The 22,497-nt window shown below is 38.4% G+C and overlaps 1 protein-coding gene across 1 annotated transcript; it reads left to right on the top strand.

Annotated features, from left to right (window-relative positions):
• The first annotated feature begins 1,020 nt into the window (after positions 1-1,020).
• On the top strand, positions 1,021-17,365 carry LOC137301621 (regulator of G-protein signaling 7-binding protein-like). Its single transcript, XM_067971167.1, has 6 exons — positions 1,021-1,131; positions 1,424-1,590; positions 7,244-7,374; positions 11,389-11,548; positions 12,798-12,868; positions 16,959-17,365. Exons 1-6 carry the CDS (start codon positions 1,099-1,101, stop codon positions 17,042-17,044), a joined length of 648 nt encoding a protein of 215 aa, XP_067827268.1. The 5' UTR covers positions 1,021-1,098; the 3' UTR covers positions 17,045-17,365.
• The last annotated feature ends 5,132 nt before the right edge of the window (positions 17,366-22,497 follow it).

The following is a 22,497-nucleotide window of genomic DNA, read 5'->3' as shown; positions in this document are numbered from 1 at the left end:
GGCATGTCAAGCACTTTGCAGGGTGCATGAAAAACAATGGATGTCAAATAGGAGGGAAAGAAGGGGAAACCAAAAAAAATGCATAAGAGGCCTTTGAGAAGGTACCAAAAACAGGGAGTGAGGCAGCATGATGGAGGGACTCAGCTAGGAAATTTTTCAGAGGACATGGGTGTTATGGCTGAAAGAGCAATATTGAAGTGGAGGAAGCAGGAACCAAGGAGTAGCCCAAAAGATTAGCGGGTAGGTGCAGAATCATGGGGCTGGAGGAGATTGCTAAGGTAGGGAAGGGCAAGGGCATGGGGGGATTTGAGAAGAAGGACAAGAATCTTGGAGCCAGTGGACCTTGGAAAGGACAGGGTGATGGAAGGGGGGGGGGGGGGGATTTTGGCTGGGTGAAGATTGGGGGATGCTCTGAATGAATTGTCATTTATTATATAATCTCTCAACACAGAATCTCCGAATCAGGGACAATTATAGGATATCAGAAGTCCCAGATTGACTGTGTAGATTCACCTGCCCCCCTCTACGGCGTTATATTAGGAAGTATTTTATAAAATAAATGATTAAACTTAAATTGTGCAATAGGATCAAAGAGCTTTTCAGTTGTTTTATGTACAGCGTTTGGTAGGTAGCAGGAAGGTGATGATATTAGGGGCAACTGATTTTTTTTCACTACAGGAGAGCGTCCCATTAGAGTGGCTCCGACCTTGATAAACGCTGGACGTTGTTCGCACTGTTGGGATTCGCGGTGAGAGTGATCCAATCTACAGGTAATTCACTCCGACTGGGTCCGTGTTTCACGGTATCAGGCGCAACGTGATCAGCACATTGTAGCCAAGAGGAGTGTGCGAGGTTAAGATGCACTCTCCCTGCCTGATGTGGACGCCTCATTAGACCTGGTAAACGCGGGGCAATTGACACGAAATCGGATTTCCATCATAAAAAATAAGTTAACGTGTGCGATCTGGGCCGGCTGGCGTGGGACTGAGATGTCTTGACTGCTGAATGGATGCAGGAAGAGAACCGAGAGGGGACGGGTCTGCTTTCTGGTTGTAAGCGTCGGGATGGGAGAGCAGTGGCGGGGAGAAGCGGCGTAATATGACCAAAGGACAGATCGAAGAATGTAACCTGGTAGGCTGATCTTTTTACTGGTTTTATTTAATCTTCTCATCGAACGGTGCCACAACATATAATAAATCATTACTGCTCATTGAATATACCGATCAGTGTCTAGCTGGAATAGTGCAACCCCATCCCTTTAAAAATAAAACAATATTGGGAAGCGTCAAATGGATTTCCGCCCCCCCCCCCCATTTCCTAATTCAGGAGTTTGGGATTCGAAACCGACCTGGAACATCCTTATTTTGTATTGTTCCATGTAGTTCCTCTTTTGGTCAACTCTTGATTCCTTTCTCCCCCGCAGGTAGTGCAGGAGCTCAATATTCAGGTGGCTCTCTTTAGAGAACTGGTCATCTCCATTGGGAGTAGCTCCTGTGACTCTCCGGCCGTCCGCAAGGAGATTAGAACCGTCAGGTCCAGCTGCAAAGATCTAGCCAGAAAATCTGAGCAAGTCTGTTCGCCTCTATACAGGTAAGTACAATGCGTGCCTAACACCTATAGAGTGGCAAAAGCCCCCTGTCTTACCCCCGAGACCTTCAGCAGGGTGCCAGATCCACTCCCCTTGAATGGCCAATACTCCACATCCTAAACCACTTCCTTGTTGCCATTTACAAGAAATTGCAAACATGCTTCATTGGTTTGATTTGATTATTCTGAGTGTAAAGTCCAATATAAAACGTTTGAGGTGTCTGGCTTATCGAATCAGTGGTTGATGCACATCACTTAGGTAGGATAAATGTGGTCACTAGATTCTGAGTCAATCAATAGAGAAACTGCAGCCTAGCTCCAGGAGATGGGGGCACCAGGCTTATATCATTTTAGTTAAGGGTTTCAGTTCAAACAAATTACTAGGTTCTCGTTGTCTGAAGTTTTATTCAGTGTGAAAATGATTTGTTTTTGCCAAATTGGCCATTCTCTTCAAACGGTCAGTCAGACTTCTGTCTTCCAGACACAAATAGTGATTTATGAGTGAAATGCGTCACTCAGCGTCCTTGAAAGCTCTTTTCCGAGCCAAGGAAAAGTTCTGAGTTGCACACAACAGGTTGAAGGTTTCCTTCTACACCGTGCTATACTGTCACAAACAAGAACCATACATTGGATTATATTAACTGAATGAACTGGAGATGATTTTGACTGTTTTGAATGCAGAAATGTTTTGATTGCTGTGTAATTTGTCCAAATGTAACTATTGTATTTACTACCAAAAGTATCTAAGCCCTCATGGTATTAGTGATTTTAGTGTAAAATCTTCAATAACAAGGCTTGTTGACATAAATTGCCTGGCAGGCTCCAGTTATTGCAGGCAGCATTCTTGTGCACATCTCATTATATATCATATCAGAAGCGGTATCCAAAGGCCATTCTGTGCTGATGGACTTATTTGTAATGTTCTACCAAGGTCTTTGAGTACACACAAGTGCTTTTTAATCAACTGGGTGACAATACCTCCAAAAGAGATTAGAAAAGTGTGGGTGATATGTATTATTGTTAATGAAAAGAATGAACTTTCATTTATATAGCGCCTGTCACGTCCCCGGGGTGTCGCAAAGTGCATCACGGCCATTGAATAGCTTTTGAAGTGTAATCACTGTTGTGTGCAAAATGTCCCATAAACAGTAAATGAGATAAATGACCAGTTAGTCTGTTTTTGTTGGTGTTGGGTAATTGAAATGTAAGAATAGCCTAGATTCTTAGTTTATTGACATAGAGATGAATTCACTTGAGCTGAATGTCTAGACTTCTACAAAGAAGACTGTTTAAGCAGATTAATAAAGGTATAATTCCTGACAGCCGCTCAATAAAATGCTGGAAGGAAGAACAGAGGAGCAACAGAATCAATAGGACAAACCTTTCACAGTAAAAAAACAATCTTGATTCCAGCAACCTTAAGGTTCAGTTATACAACCAATCCTTTCATTTATTAGCATTGTCCAATCCAACCAACACAAGACCACATATTAGAACAGAATCACTTTAACACTGGATTGTCTACCACAGCATTTGGCCTTGATGTCCCTAATCAAATATAGGCCAGCATAAGCATTCTAGTTAGTTTGTTCTGCTTAAAAAAAGCACTTGCTACAATTTCTCCTACCCTGCTACGAACACCTCTGCAGGCATGACAGACAAACGACTGTCCCCTATCATTGAAGCAGTGCTGATCTCTATAAACTATAGTCCTCAGCTGAAACATCCAACTGTAAATATTAGGTTATCCTGCAATTTCACAGTCACTCAGTATTACAAACAAGACCTGAAAAAAAGGGGGTTCTTTTCTCCACCCTACTTATATGTTACTTCCAAAGCTCACTTCAAAGAGGAACAGTACTTTGTGTGGGTTTGTGGAGAGGTGAAGCAATGGATTAATGCTTTCAGTAGAAAATAGTCCTCTATAATGGTTTGGGTTAAAAATTCAATTTTTTTTTTGACACTTCCAGGTCCTGGGTAGTGTTTTACACAAATGCACAGGCATAATGAGGGGGATGGGTGTCTCTCAAATCTTTGGAGCATGTGTTATTTATCCCCTTTCTTTCCTGATCTAAATCCTGGAATTATCCCTCATGTCCTCCCTAACTGGTTATACATGGTTGTACCTCTTCCCACTGTGTGCTTCTATTTAGCTTTAACCATCTTTCTGCATATGCATCCTCTGTACTCTCAAAGCCAAACACAGAGTAAAAAAGCACATACCTTTTTGTCCACTGCTAGTGCAAACATTGCAATCAACGTGCTGCTAGTTCTGAAGAAAGATCTTCGGTAAGATGCTGAGAGGATGTTACCCCTCATGGGGGAATCTAAAACTAGGGGGCATAGTCTCAGAATAAGGGGTCGCCCGTTTAAGACAGAAATGAGGAGGAATTTCTTCTCCCAGAGTGTCGTGAATTTTTGGAATTCTTTACCCCAAAAAGCTGTGGAGGCTGAGTCATTGAATACATTCAAGGCCGAGTTAGACAAATTTTTGATCAGCAAGGGAGTCAAAGGATATGGGGAAAGGGCGGGGAAGTGGAGTTGAGGTAAAAATCAGATCAGCCAAGATCTTATTAAATGGCGGAGCAGGCTCGAGGGGCCGAATGGCCTACTCCTGCTCCTCTCTTTTATGGTCTTATGGTAAATAAAATAAAAAGTAGCACAAAATGTGGACAAACAAACATCAGTGTTTCTAAATTTGTTGATGCTGATTGGTTAGAAAATGGAAATTATCTTTTTAAAAATCAGGTCAGCTTATTTCAAAAATACCATCAAATAGAAATAAATATTTTGAGTATATATTAAAATATAATACAAATATAGCCAATATTAATTATATAACACTTAATTTATACAAACTTTGTTAGCAGTAAATAATTTTGATAAAAATCATGACTTAAAAATTAAACCTTATTGATTTATGGACATGCACTAGGATCTAAGGTAGATTTTCATTTAGCTGGAAAGACTTATTACTGTACATACTGCACAACCAGTTAGATATACTGAATAGCCAATTTTAGAAAGAAGATGTGCAATAACAAAGGGAAATTATAAATAAAGAACCATTACAAAGATGTGCGGAGGTGTTAACTTGCTAATCAGCTAGCGTGTTAGAAAATGAAAAAGTAGGAAACGAGGCAAAGGAGTGAATGTCACTGAGACATGAAGGTAAGCTCTTGTCTCAAGGGCGTTACTATGGAAGCAAGCAAACCCTACAATATTAAAACCACATTTTCCAAATAAAATAGTTTGAAGAAGAATAATGCATTCTAAACAAGACCTGAAATATCTCATTTTTAAAACATCAGCTTATATTTATATAGAGCTCACATAAAAGAATGTCTCTGAGCACTCTGCAAGGTGGAGAAATGGATACTGAGCAGGAAGTAAAGGAATTGGTGGTGGAGTGTGGAGACCGAATGCATGGTCGATGAGATAGGTGTTGTGGAGTCAGTCAATTCCACAAAAAATACATCTTCAAACTAGTGCACTTATGGATGAAAGCCCATATTATTTTATAATTGTAAGTTACTACTTTTCTCACAAGCTTAGGCTAATTTCACCCAGGAATAAAGGAAATAATTGTTGAGGACCTCATTGATTCCACTTGTCACTGCTGTGTCTCAATTTTATATTTCTGTTGCCATCACTAATGAACTTCCACAAAGCTGCACAGTAAACCACAGAACTGGCGGCACAATGAGGACACTATCCTACCTAGTTTCAATCAAAAATTTTAAAATATCGTGGATATGAAAAATCTCTTATCCGAACCCATGTTCATAAGAAATAAGAGCAGGAGTAGGCCATACAGCCCCTCGAGCCTGCTCCGCCAGTCAATAAAATCAGGGCTGATCTTCGACCTCAACTCCACTTTCCCGCCCGATCCCCATATCCCTTGATTCACCTACAGTCCAAAAATCTATCCCTCTCAGCCTTGAATATAATCAATATCTCAGCATCCACAGCCCTCTAGGGTAGAGAATTCCAAAGATTCACAATCCTCAATGAAGAAATTCCTCCTCATCTCAGTCTTGAATGGCCAACCCCATATCCTGTGATTATGCCCCCTAGTTCTAGACTCTCTAGCCAGAGGAAACAATCTCTCAGCATCTACCCTGTCAAGCCCCCTCATAATCTTATATGTTTCAATGAGATCACTTCTCATTCTTCTAAACTCCAGAGAGTATAGGCCCATTCTACTCAACCTCTCCTCATAGGTCAATCCTCTCATCCCAGGAAATAATCTACTGAACCTTAGTTGCACTGCCTCTATGGCAAGTATATCCTTCCTTAGATAAAGAGACCAAAACTGTACGCGGTACTCCGGGTCAGGTCTCACTAATGCCCTGTACAACTGTAGTAAGACTTCCTTACTCTTGTACTCCAATCCCCTTGCAATAAGGGCCAACATGCCAGTTGATTGCCTGCTGTACCTGCATACTGACTTTTTGTGTTTCTTGTACGAGGACACCCAAGTCTCTCTGAACACCAACATTTAATAGTTTTGCACCATTTTTTAAAAAATTCTGTTTTTCTATTCTTCCTACCAAAGTGAATAACCTCACATTTCCCCACATTATACTCCATCTGCCACCATCTTGCTCACTCACTCAACCTGCTTATATCCCTTTACAGACTCTTTGTATCCTTCTCACAGCTTACTTTCCCACCTAGCTTTGTATCGTCAGCAAACTTGGATACATTACATTCGGTCCCTTCATCTAAGTCATCAATTTAGATTGTATATAGCTGAGGCCCCAGCACCGATCCTTGCGGCACCCCATTAGTTACAGCCTGCCAACCCGAGAATGACCCATTTACCCCAATTCTCTGTTTTCTGTTTAAGTGATCCACGTAAAAGAAAATATTAAATATACAGGGATGATTTTCAACTGATGGTCACCTGTTTCTTGCCTGAAAAAAGGGCAACTGGCAAAGGAAAATTGGGTGGGAAACTCGGACATCTCTGATGCCCAAGGCCCGCTTGATTCAATTTTCAGGCAGGCCTTCGAATGGGCAGTGAGCACTCCCGCCCAAAACAGGGGTTCTACGCCAGTTATAGGACTCAGACTGCAATTTTCATGTACAATTGAGCGGAGCATTCATGGTCCTCCTGGTCCCACAAAAATCTTCCGGCCTTCTGCTGGCGCGTTCTTGCTCCCCCTCCCCCGCAACAGGCCTGACCTGCTGGGCTGCTCTGTGTGGAAGCCAGACAATTTACATCCTTCCAAAATCAGCATGCTGCAGTGGAGCACCCGTTTAATGCCCACAGCTCACCGGCTTGATTCAACTGAGGCCCAAACCTAAAAATGGCTTTGGCCTCGTGACCGTGGCTTTGAATAATTGCCACCGATGCCACGCTCACTTTGCGTCTATTTTGAGCGCAGGTTGACAATCTCCCCCCCCACGTTTTGTGCTGTAGAAGTTGGTTCCTGTGCTAATAGCGACTATACGTTCAAGCCCTGTATGCCTAGAAAATCAAGTTTCTGCATTTCTATTTTGGTAATTATCAATAAATAATAATATTTATGTACAATATATATTCTTTGAAAAACACTTTTGGGGAAAGAAACATGAAAAGAACTGACCAAAAAAACATGCATTTTTGATTTAATGGTTCCTGATTTTTTTTGTGCTGGAATTTCTATAGCCTTGAAGATGAAGATTTGCAGCCTGGTATCTGCAGACTTCATATACTGTTTTATGGCTGTTTGGAGATGTTTATAACTGAAATGCTTAAATCAGCATACTTAATGGAATCTTTTCAACTTCGAAAATCAGGTATTTTTTGAATTTATTGACATTCTTACCAATAGACAATCTGACGTAACCCTTTTTTAAAAAACAATTTGGGAATTGATTGTGAAGAACTGAACATATGCAGAAAAATATTTAACTACCGTTTGGAAACAGAGACTTTGATATGCTAGAAAAACAATATAGTCTTTGCAAAGGTGCTCTCCCAGCTAGATCATTGCACATAAGGAGAGCAACTGACTATCTGTATTTATTCTGTTATTCATATCTGTATGCAGACCAAGGGTATCACACCACAACTTACCTTTAAAAGTGTGACTACTGAAAAAATTACAGCAGCTTTGGACTCTCTCTATCAATTATTGCTACACTGGAACTCTCCTCAGATCCAAGGGAAGAATTAATTTCAACGGGGATTGGATCTAAGCAGATTGCAGTAGACTTGATAAAAAAAATTAGCACAGAATCTGCCATTAGATGTTGCTATTTCAGTTTGTAAAGTGTAGATAGACTCACCGTGTATAGAATAGAGCATCTTCATAAGATGCCAGACATTTAGTAGCAGATAGCGTTACTACACCAATATTTATCATAGAATTTACTTGCATTCATGCAAACTATTGTGATTTGATTTAACAAGTTATTGCAACATGGGAAGAAATAAAATTTTAAATTACTACCAATTAAAATAGTGAACTAATTAAGTAATATTTGATCTTAAAAAAAGATAATCACAATGATACTTTATTTGACTGAAAATAATTTTACACCTAGAAATATTGTAATCTTGAGTGAAATTTGTTTCACAAGTTGATTTTATTTATTTTGGGTACATTAAGTGGCATAACAGCAAACAGGGCTGTAAAGATATTTAATGAATTTGACCCTGGTAATTGGTAGGAGCACAAAACAACTGATAGAAGTTCTACTAAGATGCCAGTGGACAAGCCAAAGATTTTTTAGTTTGCTCCAATAACACTGCTTCACTTGTGACATTTAACATCAGTGACTTGTCTACATGCAATGGTCAATTCCAGTAATGAAAATGACATGGTACAATGATATCGCCCGAGGAGGTCAGAGAGGAATTTTTCAGAATTTTTTATGGAGCCGGGATGTGGTCCTGCTCTAAAAAGCTGTTATTTTAACTTCCCACCTGCTCTTGGGGGTTAAAATTACCCCCTTTTTGTCTGAAGAAACCCAAGTGTACTTATCGATGAATAGTTCACATTCAAGCCTCTTGCCCAACTATCCACTTGATCTTGTTCTTACTAACTATTGAAGGTAGCACATCATTTGTCTGTCTACCCTCCAATTTTGTTCATATTTACCTGCAATGATTTAATCAGAGCTCACCTTTAAGATGGAGAATTAACCAATCTGTGGAGGATGGTGTCATCAACAAACATCATTTCCAGTGCCATTCACAAGGTCATTGATGAAGAGGAGAAATAAAATGAAGCTAATCACTTGACCCTGATGGACTTCTACATAAGTGCTGTGATAAGATAATGAATGTCCATTTATATGATAGCTTGCAGTTGGTATAGGTCAATTCCAGTGCATAGCTGGTTAGTTGAGTTGCTGCACTGAATGTGATCTTCATGGTTTCAACCAAATGCTTTTTTTTAAACTGCGACTTGGGATATCAGTTCCGGGTAATAACTTCCCACTTAGATACTTTAGGATTAGTTCGGCCATTCAGTCAAATCTTATGCTTGATGTTCCTTTCCAGATACCAATCAATGGTTGCTTCAGTGCAGAAAAGTTGGTGTACACATTTTCCAATTGGTGCTTTGCTGAGTTCCTTCAGTTAATTGGGAATTTAGTCAATGATAGATGTTATTGGGCATTATCTCCAGGTGGAAATCAAATTACCTAAGTGAGACCATTAGAGAGGTCAGCAAAGGAGAGTGCACCAAAGTTTTTTCTTTTTGCTGTCCAGTTAAAACATTTGTACACCATCCTTTTAATTTCTTTGTTATTGGAAGGTATTTGACAAATTATACGATGCTAGCAATCAGCTCAGGAGTGTTATTGACAAGAGGCCAGAGATCATATCATCTGCCCAGTTGCAGAGTTTCTTTTGTGGCATACGAAACTTAAAGAGGAGAGAAATTAGTTAACAAAATAGGTTGGAGCAGGAAAGTACTATGTTGTGAGTGAAGCTCATTACAGTGAAATCAAAAATAAACCAAAATCCTTCAATATGTATTGAATAAGAATATGAACTTGCAAAAGAGAAAGCACTGCAATACATTTCTTACTGTAATTATTAGAATTGGTCTTATTGCCTGGGGTTGAAGTTAGCCTTTTGAACATAGTCAAGTCTTTTGTATGCCAGTTTCAATTCCATTTCTCTATCTGAATAGGAAAGAGCACATAATCACCTAGTTATGTACAGCCACTTTTCATCTTTGTACAAAAGCTAATTTAGACTTCATCTCCTTAAACTTCCCAGGTTTGGTGAACTGTAAAAGGCTGCCTTGATTGGTGGATTTAGACCAATGAGGGAGTAGCCATTTTGCACCAATCGGGCAACAGCCAGGAATCCAGGCCTGGGAACTTTAAAGAGCTGAGGCTTCCAAGGATTTTTGGTGTATGAGGGCTTGTATTTTTTTAATATAGGGAGCTTGGATTTTTTGTGTGTGTGGGGCTATTTGGAATTTGTATGTATGGGGAACTCTGATTACAGTGTAATCGTATATGGCCCATGCATCGAACTTTCAGCTGCAAAACATTGGGCATCCCTGATGTACAGCACTGATCCACAGGAAGAAGTATTTGCCTGAAATTCACTACGTGTATAAAATAAGTAAAAGGCTACTATCTGCAATAATGGTCCAAATTCATAAATTAATAGTATGCAACTGTCCATAAGTTATTATTTTACAGTCATTGAGAAGCTGATAATATTAATGGATGAATTGACATTGAGGGAAGAAAATTGAATCCATTTAGTCCAAAAATGCAGGCTTGGAGCAAAGAGCTCACAGGGAGGCAACATGAAATGGGATGGAAAAGTTTAGGTTTCATAATCAAAAAGTCAAGAAAGAATAGAGAGGAGTGAGGAATAATCCTTAGAAACAGACAGGTGTTTAGTGACCTATTTAGAACAGAAATCTGTCTATTTGTTGAAAAAAATGACAGAGTTTTGGTTTCACAAAACTCATATTTCCCAATAATCACTGCATCTACTGGGTCCTGAATTACTGAACCAGTATAGAATGGAAGGAATAAAGCAGGACATGATGTGTGAAAATGGCCAAAACCGAAAGGAATTGTCATAAATTGGTGAAGCACATTATTTAGGCAAACGAGAACAGACCTGGAATAAGATATTGGGATGAAGAGAAAACCTGGCACAGGAGAGGCATGAACGAAAGACCACCTTAAATGGAACAGGAAACAAGTCAGAGATTGTGGCCATAGCCATTAGTGTAAGTGTCAGTTTTAAGTTAATTCCATTTAAAATGCTTTGTGTATACACAAACATTGTATTTATGGAAAAATTAATATGTTTTTTGACCTTATTTGAGTATGACCAAGTACTTATGAAATCCTAAAGGTTATGGGAGTAGGGTCAAAAGTGGAAGGGCAGAATCAAAGTTGTGGGCAGAGTCAAAAGTTTCAGGGTGAGCTCAGAGATATTAGGGGATCATTATCCCATCTTAAGAAATTACAGTTTAACCACTGCCGTTATCATCTTCACCCAGGATTGGAAAAGGCGGAGTGATTGAACAGATCAATTGACATTTTTTGGAATAATGATAGAGCAATGATAAGTACAGCTCATACATTTAGACAGATGAATGTATACACACACACAGCAACTACTGCTAGGAAAAATATAGTTAGATATAGTGAATAAATATAAGTTTAAGTGTTATTAATGGAGAAGAAAACCAAAATGAGTATGTGAAGACATTAGAAAATGGTTTTTAAAAAATTCTCATACATGAATAACAAGAATACAAAATAATACTTCTTGATTTTTTTTTTAAGCCTGTAATTCTTCAAAGTATTTTTCCTCTTCAGAAAAAAATATTTGTCCTGTTCCTGGAATCCCATATGAAAGAGAAGAAGAACATTCACAGGCCCCATTCCTAGAAGATGTCACCTGTTCATCATCTTCACAAGAGCTGGACTTGTTGGGATGTCACTTAGATGCAGCACTGGAAATTGAATCTACAGAAAGGTAAACTCCTTGGGCTATAGTTTTGCAAAGATATTACAATTATTTATATATCTAGCAATATTAATTATTTTTCATACAGGAACAGATGAGGACAGTTAAATAAAATGCAACCTTCATCCTACCAAATGGGAGAGATTGAAATCAAATACAGAAAATCTGAAATAAAAGCAGGAAATGCTGGAAATAGCATCAGGTTAACTTTCTGGGTCGAAACCATCATCAGAACTGTCTTGGATAGAACAAGATTCCCCTTCTGGGACGAAACAAAACAAAGAGAGGGTGAGACAATAACAGATGAAGCTCATGAGTACAGATATGCTAACTGTTTTCACAAAGTATAAGCAAATGCATTTAATAGCCAGTAAACACATTTTTAAAGTGGAGGAAAGAGATTTTTAAAATGCAGGACAGGGTACTTTCTGGAGTTTAGCTCAATCAGGCCTGTGACAAGGCATTAAAAAGGCAAAAAGATGAGTAAAATGGCTCCCAAATGAAGGGAAAGCAGTGGAATGTGAATGGGACAGTCCTGCAGGAAACATCTGTGGGAACAGCTAAGGTCCGAAGTTGTCGGTCAAAATTCAGATCAGAGGACTGCAGATAGGCAGGAGTAAGATGAGGTACCTTTTTTAACGTTTCCATTGAGCTTGTTGGGAGCAGGTAAGAGACTAAAGACAAAAAGGGCAGACTGAGAGGGCAGGGGGATTGAATTGATGAGTTGCAGAGAGGTCAGAATCATGCTTACAGACAAGTGGTCCTGCATTCAGCCAATCTGTGTTAGGTTTCCCCAGTGTAGATTGAGTGTATAACAAATAGCTCTTTATGAGTTAACGGTGTGTGCATTAAAAGCTGATATCTGGTATCAGCAGTCAAAGATAAAACTAGTGCCCTGATTAAATTTAGCTGATATAAAAGCACAGTGTCTGTGAACATCCTACTTTGTTGTTCATCACAGTAATTATGTTTGAATATATCAACATTTATTCTATGGTTAGAAACTGTAATTTTTTACTCCAGAGGATCAAACTACTTGAGTGAAAATCAGGAATTCTAATTCACGTGTCCAAATCATTTACCTGTTTCACAATTCATTTAATACTTTATATGGTGTAATAGTAGTCAGACACCCACTAAACACAGTACCTCACCAGTAATAGTGTAAAGAGCCCATAACTTGTGAGCACTGTATTTAAAAAAAACACTTTAAATAACAAACATCTAAGCACTTTTTTGTACTTGTTGCTTATTTCAGTGACGTTCAGGAAATGAGGTACCTTCTGAGAAATCTCAGGGAATCTATACCACAATATCTTAAAATACATGGTATGTATTTGACATACAAGTGACTTTTATAAGTGTAAACATGAAAAAAACTGTACTGCATGTTTGAAAAGTTTCTTTGGAGCAATACGCTCAATATATATTTGCATGCCATCTAAAAGGTGTTCAGATCCACACAGGCAAAGGATAATGCTTATATAATAACCATGAAATGCTTACATTCCCATTACAAGCACAACTCTTAATAATGGTGATCAGACTTTAACAGCACCTTTAGGAAGACAAGAAACATGAATTAGGTGGCACGGTGGGTTATAACACCTTTGGCCCTGGGTTTGAATCTAATGATAATAAAGTTGCATCTCTCATTATAGGGGTTTAAAGTGAAATGTTGTTTTGGGAATCTCAACCTGGTTCATAGGGATTGCAAGCTCACAACACGAAACAAAAAAGAATTTGGCACTATTAGGCCATAAGGACGACTGGTGTGGGAAATGGAAAAACCACAATGGTGCAATAAGGCATAGATTTTCAAACTGGGCTCCTCAGCACCCAGAGGATCCATGAAGGAATCCTGGAGAATCCTGAAGTCGCTAGATTTCTGAACTTTTCTGCATTTGATGACTTACAAACATGTTATTTTTGTTGTGATATGCTAATAAAGCATGTTTTCCACAATGAAAGAAGAGTTTTGATTTGAGCATATGACACTCTATTTAGGGCAGTGTGGCTCTGGGAGTGGGTCTAAAAGTGGGAGAATCAGAAATGGAGGAGGAGAAATAGAAGTGAATGAGGTGAGATATATTACTGCTGGGAAATAGAACATGAGGAGGGAGAGAAAGAAAAAGCAGTGTAGGAGAGCATGTCCCCAGGAGTGCATCAACATTTTACCTGATGTAAATCAGGAATTCTGATTCATATATCCCCAGCAGTTTGTTAATATTTGCAAGGGTTCCTCCATACAGAAAATTTATTCAAGACAATAAATTTAAACAACATTTTCTGATTCGATGATTTACTCCTCCACTTCAGTTTTCCTTCCTCCTTTTTCCCTTTCCTCGCCTTCTCCATGTTTTTTTTCTTACTCTCTCCTCCTCTACTTGTGTCTCTCACTTGTTTCGCTTTCCTCCACTTTTTCACCTCACTTACATTTCTCCTCCACTTTTGTTTCTCTCCTCTCTCTCTTTCGTCTCTCTCTTCACTTTCCCTTCTTTGCCTCTGCAACAATCCCCCCCCCCACCGGCTCACCTTTGCTTCTGACAGCTTTGGAGCTGCTCACATGAGGAGACTGCAGGAAGCAGCATGAGGAGGATGATAAAACTGGGGAGTAGCACCTCAAAGACACAGGTCGTAGGAATTCAAAAGATCCAAGGGGCAGGACTTTAAAGGAACCTGGGAAATGGGCTCCCAAAATAAAAATTGGCAAGGCAGCTTCTGCTAGATGAAATCATCCTGAGCAGTGGTTATGCCAATGTTTCTCAGACTGAGGATAAGGAACTTTGCTCTGTGTCTGGCTATTCTATAAGCCAGCTTGATGCTGACTCTGACTGCAAAAGATGTAGAAGTGTTCTATTTCCCAGCAGTAATACATCTCACCTCGATGAGCACAAAACTATCTCCCCAATTAAATGAAATGCAAGCTCAATTAAAATGCATATTGTATTTTGTTTCTATTGATACAAAATGTTCTGCAGATATATCTGCTTAAAATGACTAATGTTAAAAAGAGAATTGAATGATAAGTGGGATGGAAAGCAACATACTAGTTCTATTAAATGGATATCACTTATGTGTCTACTTTGCAGAAGATAGTTACATTTTTGAATCCAAACAGACGACATATGTCACAACTCAGCAATACAATATTATAGCACCAAAAGACTCAACTACATCATTTCTGAGTGATAAAATGAGGAGGGAAAGTATGCTGGACAAAGTAACAACTGTATAAAAATCATAAGCTTAGAACTTAATTTTCTTTTTTTTGTTAAAGTTTTTTGATGTAAAAATCACTATATTTCACTTGGAAACTTATTCCTGCGAACAGTGAAGTGCTATTTACCATCTTTGGCAGAATATATTATTTGTTTGTATAGAGTCCATGGAGCAGAATTATGATACCGAACTATGCAATCTATTCCTGTTAAATATATAAGAAACAGGTGTACAATACAGGTGTCTTACTCATCTTGAGCTCCAGCATAGTTATGTGTAACATTAAGCACATTACATTACACAAAAACATTCAATACTTGTAATTCAAAGGTGACTTCTCTCCATTTTTTTTGTATCACTTGACCTTTTAAAACAAAAAGCCTGCAGGGTTTTTGTATGTAGATATTTTTCAATTATATAAATTCAAGAACTACAACAGGGTAGCAGAGGAGATTTACTAGAATGGTACCAGGGATGAGGGACTTCAGTTATGTGGAGAGACTAGAGAAGCTGGGATTGTTCTCCTTAGAGCTGGGAAAGTTAAGGGGAGATTAATTGATAGGGGTGTTCAAAATTATCAGGGGTTTTGATAGAGTAGATGTGGAGAAAGAGTATCCACTGGCAGAAGGGTCGGCAACCACAGATTTAAGATAATTGGCAAAAAACCCAGGGGGGAAATGAGGAGAATTTTTTTTACACCGTTATGATCTGAATGTACTACCTGAAAAGATGATAGAAGCAGATTCAGTAGTAACTTTCAAAAGGGAATTGGATACATACTTGAAAAGGACAAATTTATCGGGCTGTGGGCAAAGAGCAGGGAAGGGGGATTAATTGGATAGCTCTTTCAAAGTGCCAGCACAGACGCGATGGGCCGAATTGCCTCCTTCTGTGCTGTATAATTGTATAAACACAAAATCTACAACGTATAGTTAGAAAAAGCTGCGATGTTGAAAATTTGTGAGCAGGCATTTGGCATAGCAGGTTGTGTTGTCCAATCATGAGATTATGCTGTTAACCAGACCGAAGACTTGGTTGTCTTGTGCTGCTCAGGAAGCTGCAGTACAACCAAACCATAGAGCCAGGTAGAGAGTACTAAAGTGAGTGTTTAAGATGCTGGTCTTCAGCATTAGAGCTAAAAGCAAGAAGGCAGTGTCAACAAAGCAGATGGTCACTTGGGCTCCTGTACAGCACCTCTAGGTGGCAGTATTGTATTGGGTGAGTTTTGTCGTTCCATAATTACCTGTTTCTTAATATGCCTTAGGCTATATATCTGCAAAGTGTTTGGAATGCCAATTTCTCTGTGATTTATACATTATGCATGTTAGCCCTGAGCTAATTACTGGCCTCAGATGGGTGGGCACATTTTTGATGACTATCTTGACATTCCTTTGTGCCAGTCGTTAAGTGAGACAGTTCATTTGAGGGCTGCAGATTCTTACTCAATCCATATGAACATTCCCAATGGGGTGTGGTTGGTGGGGAAGGAAAAAAGCCCAGCACAATACCTCTTTTATTCTGTCTAAACATACAGGCAATACTGCTAAATATTACTCATTAGAGTCATGATTAGCCACAAATAATGGTACAAAGGTCATTTTGACCCAACAAAATAAGTTATTCTTTTTAATAATATGCAGCAATAATACTGCAGACTTCAAGAGGAAATAAGATGGCATGGAAAGAATTTAAATTAATAAGCATCAGGTTGATGGCAACTGGGCACTATATTAGTTACATTTCTGTACATCCCTATGCTACATAACATTTTGCAGCCTATATCAGGCAGGTGACCTAGTCCCATGACTCTGCAATACTGCCTAGTACAGCGTAATCATTAGGAAATGTACAAGAGTGGCCCAAAATCAGTTCCTAAGATCCTATCAATTAATGACATAATACATTGAAGCATTAACTTGATTTCTCCATAGCAGTAATTTCTGTCCAATACTGAAATTAAATATTTCAGAATATGTTATCCAAGTGCAGACAATGAACTAATATTTGAGAGGTTTCATCCTTGGTTTATGCTCTCTTAAACCTGTAGGCTGGCAACATATTTTTGAAACAGCCACATCCACAAATCTACTCAGCCATATGCCTGGCTAAATTATCTGAAAGCGTCTTCAATGGCACAATCATTTTTTAAAACTCTTACTAAAACCAAGAAATTATTCCTTTATATTCTTTTTCACAGATGAAACCTGTTTGTTGACCCCATCTCCCACACATCCAAAAATTCGGAAGAGGAGAAAGTGTGGACTATGTTGTATAAAGAAATGAAGCCATTTGTTGTGCCCACCCATTCTTACTAAAAGTCATAGAAGAGGAGAAATGGAATCTTATAGCAGATGTATGTTTAAATTTGTTGAATATTTTATTTCTGGTTGTTAAAATGCTATTTAATGTAGTGCTGGCTTGATTTGTGGCTTGTCGTTCTTAGAAAAAAATCTTCTCCCCTCTGTTGAGATATGAAATGTAAAAGCATTCATTTTCTTACTACGCGAGGACTAGATTTGTTTTTAATTTTAAGATTTTAGTAAAGGTATAAACTTTTCAGAATATACCTGCAATACAGCAGAGCCATTTTGTTGGTGGGGTATGGTTAAAAAGAGTTTTTGTGCAATGAAGCTTCAGGAAGCTACAAAACCAAGTATGGAAAAATAAATTGCATGCTTCAATAATTCCTTCTAAAGTGAGTTTTTTTTTGGTCAATGCATAGTATACATTTTAAAACATGTAAAAGATTGTAAGTTTTAAGGAAGCATGTGAAGAACAGAGCAAGCACTTTACTCTTCAATTACAATTATTGAGCACTCCTTCAGAAATGTTTTATTCTCTGAAGTCATGAGTCATATGACTTTCTTCCACTCACATACTGCTTAAAAGCTCCAGACCAGTTTCCAACGGAGGCACTTTGCAATAGGTGTAATGAGTGCACAGCAAAGCAAAACATTTAAAAAAATTAAACCATGTCCAAAGTCTCCAAAACACAATTAGAAATAAGGTAGGGTGAGATAAGTTACAAGAGTGAAAAAATAGCAAAAGATAAGAACTTTCTTCCTCATTTGTTTATTCACCATATGCTTTAGACTATGTTACTGCAGTGCCAAAAATGGGAGTGGACAACCCTGGCTTAACATTAAGAGGTACCTTAAGCATTGGTGCGCTGACTACTTGAAACTCAAAAGAATACCTCTACTGCACAAATGCAATTTTTTTGATTTCAGACTCAAGCCATCCTTGTGTCTAGTCCAAGTGGCAAATCACTTTTAGGCCAAAGTTTGGAAAATATTTGGCTGAGGGCCTGTTTCTGTTGGAAAGTAGATTGAGTGTCCAAACTCATATATTAGAGAGAAGGCTTTTTCTTCCAATTGCACTGAGCTGGATTCAAATCCATGTCCCAGAAGTGAAAGGATAATAAGTGAACCCACAGTACCACCTAATCCCTTGGGTGATTCTCAACATTGCTTCCAGAAAGTGATCATAGCTTAAATGGTTTGAGCTTTCACTTTACCACCTTGTAACAAAGATGTAGATTCTAACCCAGTTAGAAATACATTGACGATGGGGCTACATTAGATCATATTCATACAAATCTCAAGTGCTATTGGGTGCATCTGAAAGCTGCAACTGCACATATGCAGTGAAATCAGTTAAATTTTTGAGGAACACTATGGTGGAAAGAATATTGGTATAATTTCAACAATATAACTGACAATTTTAAGTATCATAAAAAAAATCTAAATTGTCAAATTTAAGTGTTGAAATAGCCAATCCACAGAGCCTCAAGCCCTTACAACAACATATCAAAAGGCAGGAATGTGACTATTGAAACATTAATTTAGGTCACAATATAATTGTAGATTGAAACATTTATCATAAGATTAAGATTACACAATAGTGTTAGGAATCAGACAAAATGTGTTTTCTGCCTCGCCTCTCATGAACCTAGACACTTGGAATTTTCCATGTGCAAGGCATTAGAAGACTGCATAAACTTTGCTGGGGCTATGTTTGAGGCTCAGTCAACAACTTGTGCAAATAAAGCAAGACTGTTGGATTATCAATTTATGGTTGTAAAATAAAAATCACCTGACCATGAAACAAGTCTCTTCCTCTTGGTGATATCTCTTAATGGGGAAGGTTTTCTAGTGTATCCACCTATGGAAGAGAGTTATCTTTCACTTAACACAGCAGATATCAGGAACCTCTCCAGCATAGTGAGTCAATCAATCCCAATTAGTGCTGCTGAAGCTCTGCACGTACAACTGGTGAAACCAATACACAAGGGGCAATAGATCACGTTTTATGGATGCATCATCTGATTTGTTTATAATTTTGTCATTGTAATTCTTAAAGATTTCTAAGCAGAGATTAGCACGTGAGAGACATTAGAAAGTTGAACAGAGGTGGTTACAGATTTATTTGAAAAAACTAGAAAAGCTAAAACTTGACACTATACTGCTTTTGCAGGTGGTGTTTTCAGAAGCAACAAAAAACTATTGAGGTAACCTGTTGAACTACAGCAAATGCAGAGCTGCTTTAACAGCAACAATGGACTGCTGATTTATGATGCTCAGATACATTTTGGTTCTGTCAATTGTAGTTTTTTTCAATTACCACATTGAGCAATGGTGTGTCATCTAGTTAATTGCAATTTGATCAATATTTTGTCTTGGTTATATTTACTTTTACTTTCTTCAAAGCAATTTTGAAAACTTGTCATTCTGCATTTCTTTTACAGGATCTAGGAGATAGTTGCTTAGATCCTTTGGTGCTAATTTGCAGAGTTGTACATGTTTTGTACTATATTTCATCAAATTGCTGAATTAAATATTCACAACAGCAACATTTTTATTTAGCAGACATAAAAAAGCATCTAGACCATTAGTATTTTGAGTCAGTAATTCTGACACCTGAAGCCTAATCTAACTAGGCTATGCAAAATAGATGAGAGATGTAGTGGAAAAACTAAGAATTTACATTTGCTTTTATGTTATTGCTCCTGTGTTACTTGAGTAAGCATACCAGACGGTCCAAGAATGTTAGTTCTTCTTGAGCATGCAATAGAACTCTCTGGGTGTGCAGTGGTTTGTGGCAAAATGCACCAAGTGAGATCAAGTCACACAGAAGCCATGAACTTCATATAATAGTGGCACATTTTAAAAAAAATTAAAACTTATGTTCTCATAATTTTCCATTACATTGTCAAATTGGATCTCCATACTGTTCATCAGTTGGTTTGGGGGGGGGGGGGGAAAGAAGAGAGAAAGACAGCATGGAGAGAGGGAGAAGGTAAGGATGGATAGGGGAAATAGTCATCAAATTGCTAGCCCAATTAGCAAGGTGAATACTTAAAAGGCTTGTGTGAGGTCCCCATCCTAGATGCAGGAATTAAGAGTAATTTGCTTGCAACATCTCCAGGATCGTGCTTTACTTAAAATGTTGGGTGATCTTTCACTATATTACATGATCTGGATAGTGACAGCAAGATGTTTCAAAACAATTTATTTTTCACAAATGTTACTGCCCATTTCTATATGTCTTTTAAAAAGCATTTGGACAGTTACATGGGTAAGATGGGTATAGAGGGATATGGGCCAAGTGCAGGCAATTGGGACTAGCTTAGTGGTATAAACTGGGAGACATGGACATATTGGGCCGAAGGGCCTGTTTCCATGTTGTAAACTTCTATGATTCTATTACAGACGACACAGCAAAGATATCACCACTCTGCTTAGGTATGGGTAAATTATGCAATTACATATCAGTAGCAATATATAGCGCCTTTAACATAGTAAAACGTCCCAAGGCTCTACACGAGCGTTAATCAAACAAAATTTGACACCGAGCCACATAAGGAGATATTGTAACAGCTTGGTCAAAAAGGTAATTTTTAAAGGAGTATCTTAAAAAAGGAGGAGCTTGAGTTAGAGAGCCAGAGGGGTTTAGGGAGGGAATTCCAGAGGTTAGGGCCTAGACAGCTAAAATCACAGCTGCCAATGGTGGGGCACCGGAAATTTAGGATGCACTAGAAGAATTGGAGGAATACAGAATTCACTGCCAAGCGGAGATAATTTGAATCCCAATAACTGTTTTCCTCCCCACCCAATAAAAAATGTGGAACTATGTAGATTAGTTTATCCGTTCTTTCCACCCGAGTTAGGCTCCTACTGGTGCAACCATAATACTGGGTGAGTGGGTTGTACAACAGCCTGCCCTCTGACTCACTACTACTGACTTGCCAACACAAGTGTGATTCTGTGGTGCATGATCTTGCGCATGCCAGTGTTTCCTTGGTTTAAAAAAAAGTATTTGGAAGGAAAAATGTCAGTGGCATCAAAGCTTTAAATCATCCCACTCCCTTCTGTAACAGAACACAGAAGGGAAATATTTGTATTTGAAATCTTTCTGGAAGCACCAATTACATTCAAATTATTGTAAAATAAATTTATTTTAAAATAATTCAACCTGCACTTGCATTTTATTGTGAATTTAAATTTAAAAATGTATTTATCATTTCAAACAACTGCCACATAGTACATTTTCAACATTTTATGCAAGGTGCCATTAAAATGTTATCGGTAAAGATAAGGAGTGTGGAAATTATAAAAGTAGAGCACTGAATTATTTAAATGAGCTTTGCCGATTTTTAAAAATCTTAAGCAACTGGACAGTCTAGGCTGTCAGTGACTGGGTTTTGTCAGTGAGTAGCTAAGCCATACAGACTAAGGTAGCCCTACATTTAATCCAGAGTGTGCTGGTTTAACAGATTCCAGCAGATTTAGTGGTAGGTTTAGTGCTCCTGCAGGAGGTGCATGTGTGTCAACTTCATGCAAGAATTAGTTTAGGTTTACCCGTGATACTCCCTGCTGTCATATAACCTGATACCATCAAGGCACTCACATGAATAGCCACTTTGGCAAAAAAAATTCAGCGGATTAGTGCAAGGGACCATACCCCAGCAACAAATCATGAGAAAATAGACAAAAAGGCCAGGAAAGTCTGTTTATATGGTGCGAGACAACAAAAAAAAAATGATGAAAACCACCACAGGCATTAGGGGCAACCATCCAAACTTCAAAACAAGGCTATGTTTGCAAGTCCCTTCATGGCCTCACCCCTCCCTATCTCTGTAACCTCCTCCAGATGTACAACCCTCCGAGATCACTGCGCGCCTCCAATTCTGGCGCCTTGTGCGTCCCTGATTTTAAATCGCTCCACTATTGGTGACTGTGCCTTCAGCTGCCTAGGCCCAAAGCTCAAATTCCCTCCGCTTCTCTCTCCTTAAAACCTACCTCTTTGACCAAGCTTTTCGTTACCTGTTGTAATCTCATGTGGCTCGGTGTCAAATTCTGTTTGATAACACTCCTGTAAAGCACCTTGGGATGTTTTACTACATTAAAGGCGCTATATAAATTGCAAATTGTTGTATGTTGATAGCATTCTATCAACAACAGTTTCTGCAGAAGTCCTTTGGCTTCTTGGTTGAAGACAGTTATCAGAGCGTGGAGACTGAGACAAAGGGAAAATAAAAGGATTATAAAATTAAATTATGTGCATAAAAAAACTCAATTTGATTTTTATTTTATAACTAGTTTGCAGGAACTGTTCTTTTACATTTTCTAATTACATTTGGTAAATGTTGGATCTGAACATGTGTATAACAAACAATTGATAAAATACTCATGTTCTCATTTTTACTAATAACAGTATGGCTGATACTTTATTTT

This window comes from Heptranchias perlo, chromosome 34, assembly GCF_035084215.1.
Source record: "Heptranchias perlo isolate sHepPer1 chromosome 34, sHepPer1.hap1, whole genome shotgun sequence".
Lineage (NCBI taxonomy): Eukaryota > Metazoa > Chordata > Chondrichthyes > Hexanchiformes > Hexanchidae > Heptranchias > Heptranchias perlo.
The sequence above is the reverse complement of the archived record's forward strand: the minus strand, read 5'-3'. Positions and strand labels throughout refer to the sequence as shown.

Coding starts and splice junctions, on each gene's coding strand:
- LOC137301621 (XM_067971167.1), top strand. CDS start 1,099: ATGACCAAAGGACAGATCGAAGAATGTAACCTG. Junction 7,375..11,388: donor TTTTCAACTTCGAAAATCAG/GTATTTTTTGAA, acceptor TTTCCTCTTCAG/AAAAAAATATTTGTCCTGTT. Junction 11,549..12,797: donor GAAATTGAATCTACAGAAAG/GTAAACTCCTTG, acceptor TGCTTATTTCAG/TGACGTTCAGGAAATGAGGT.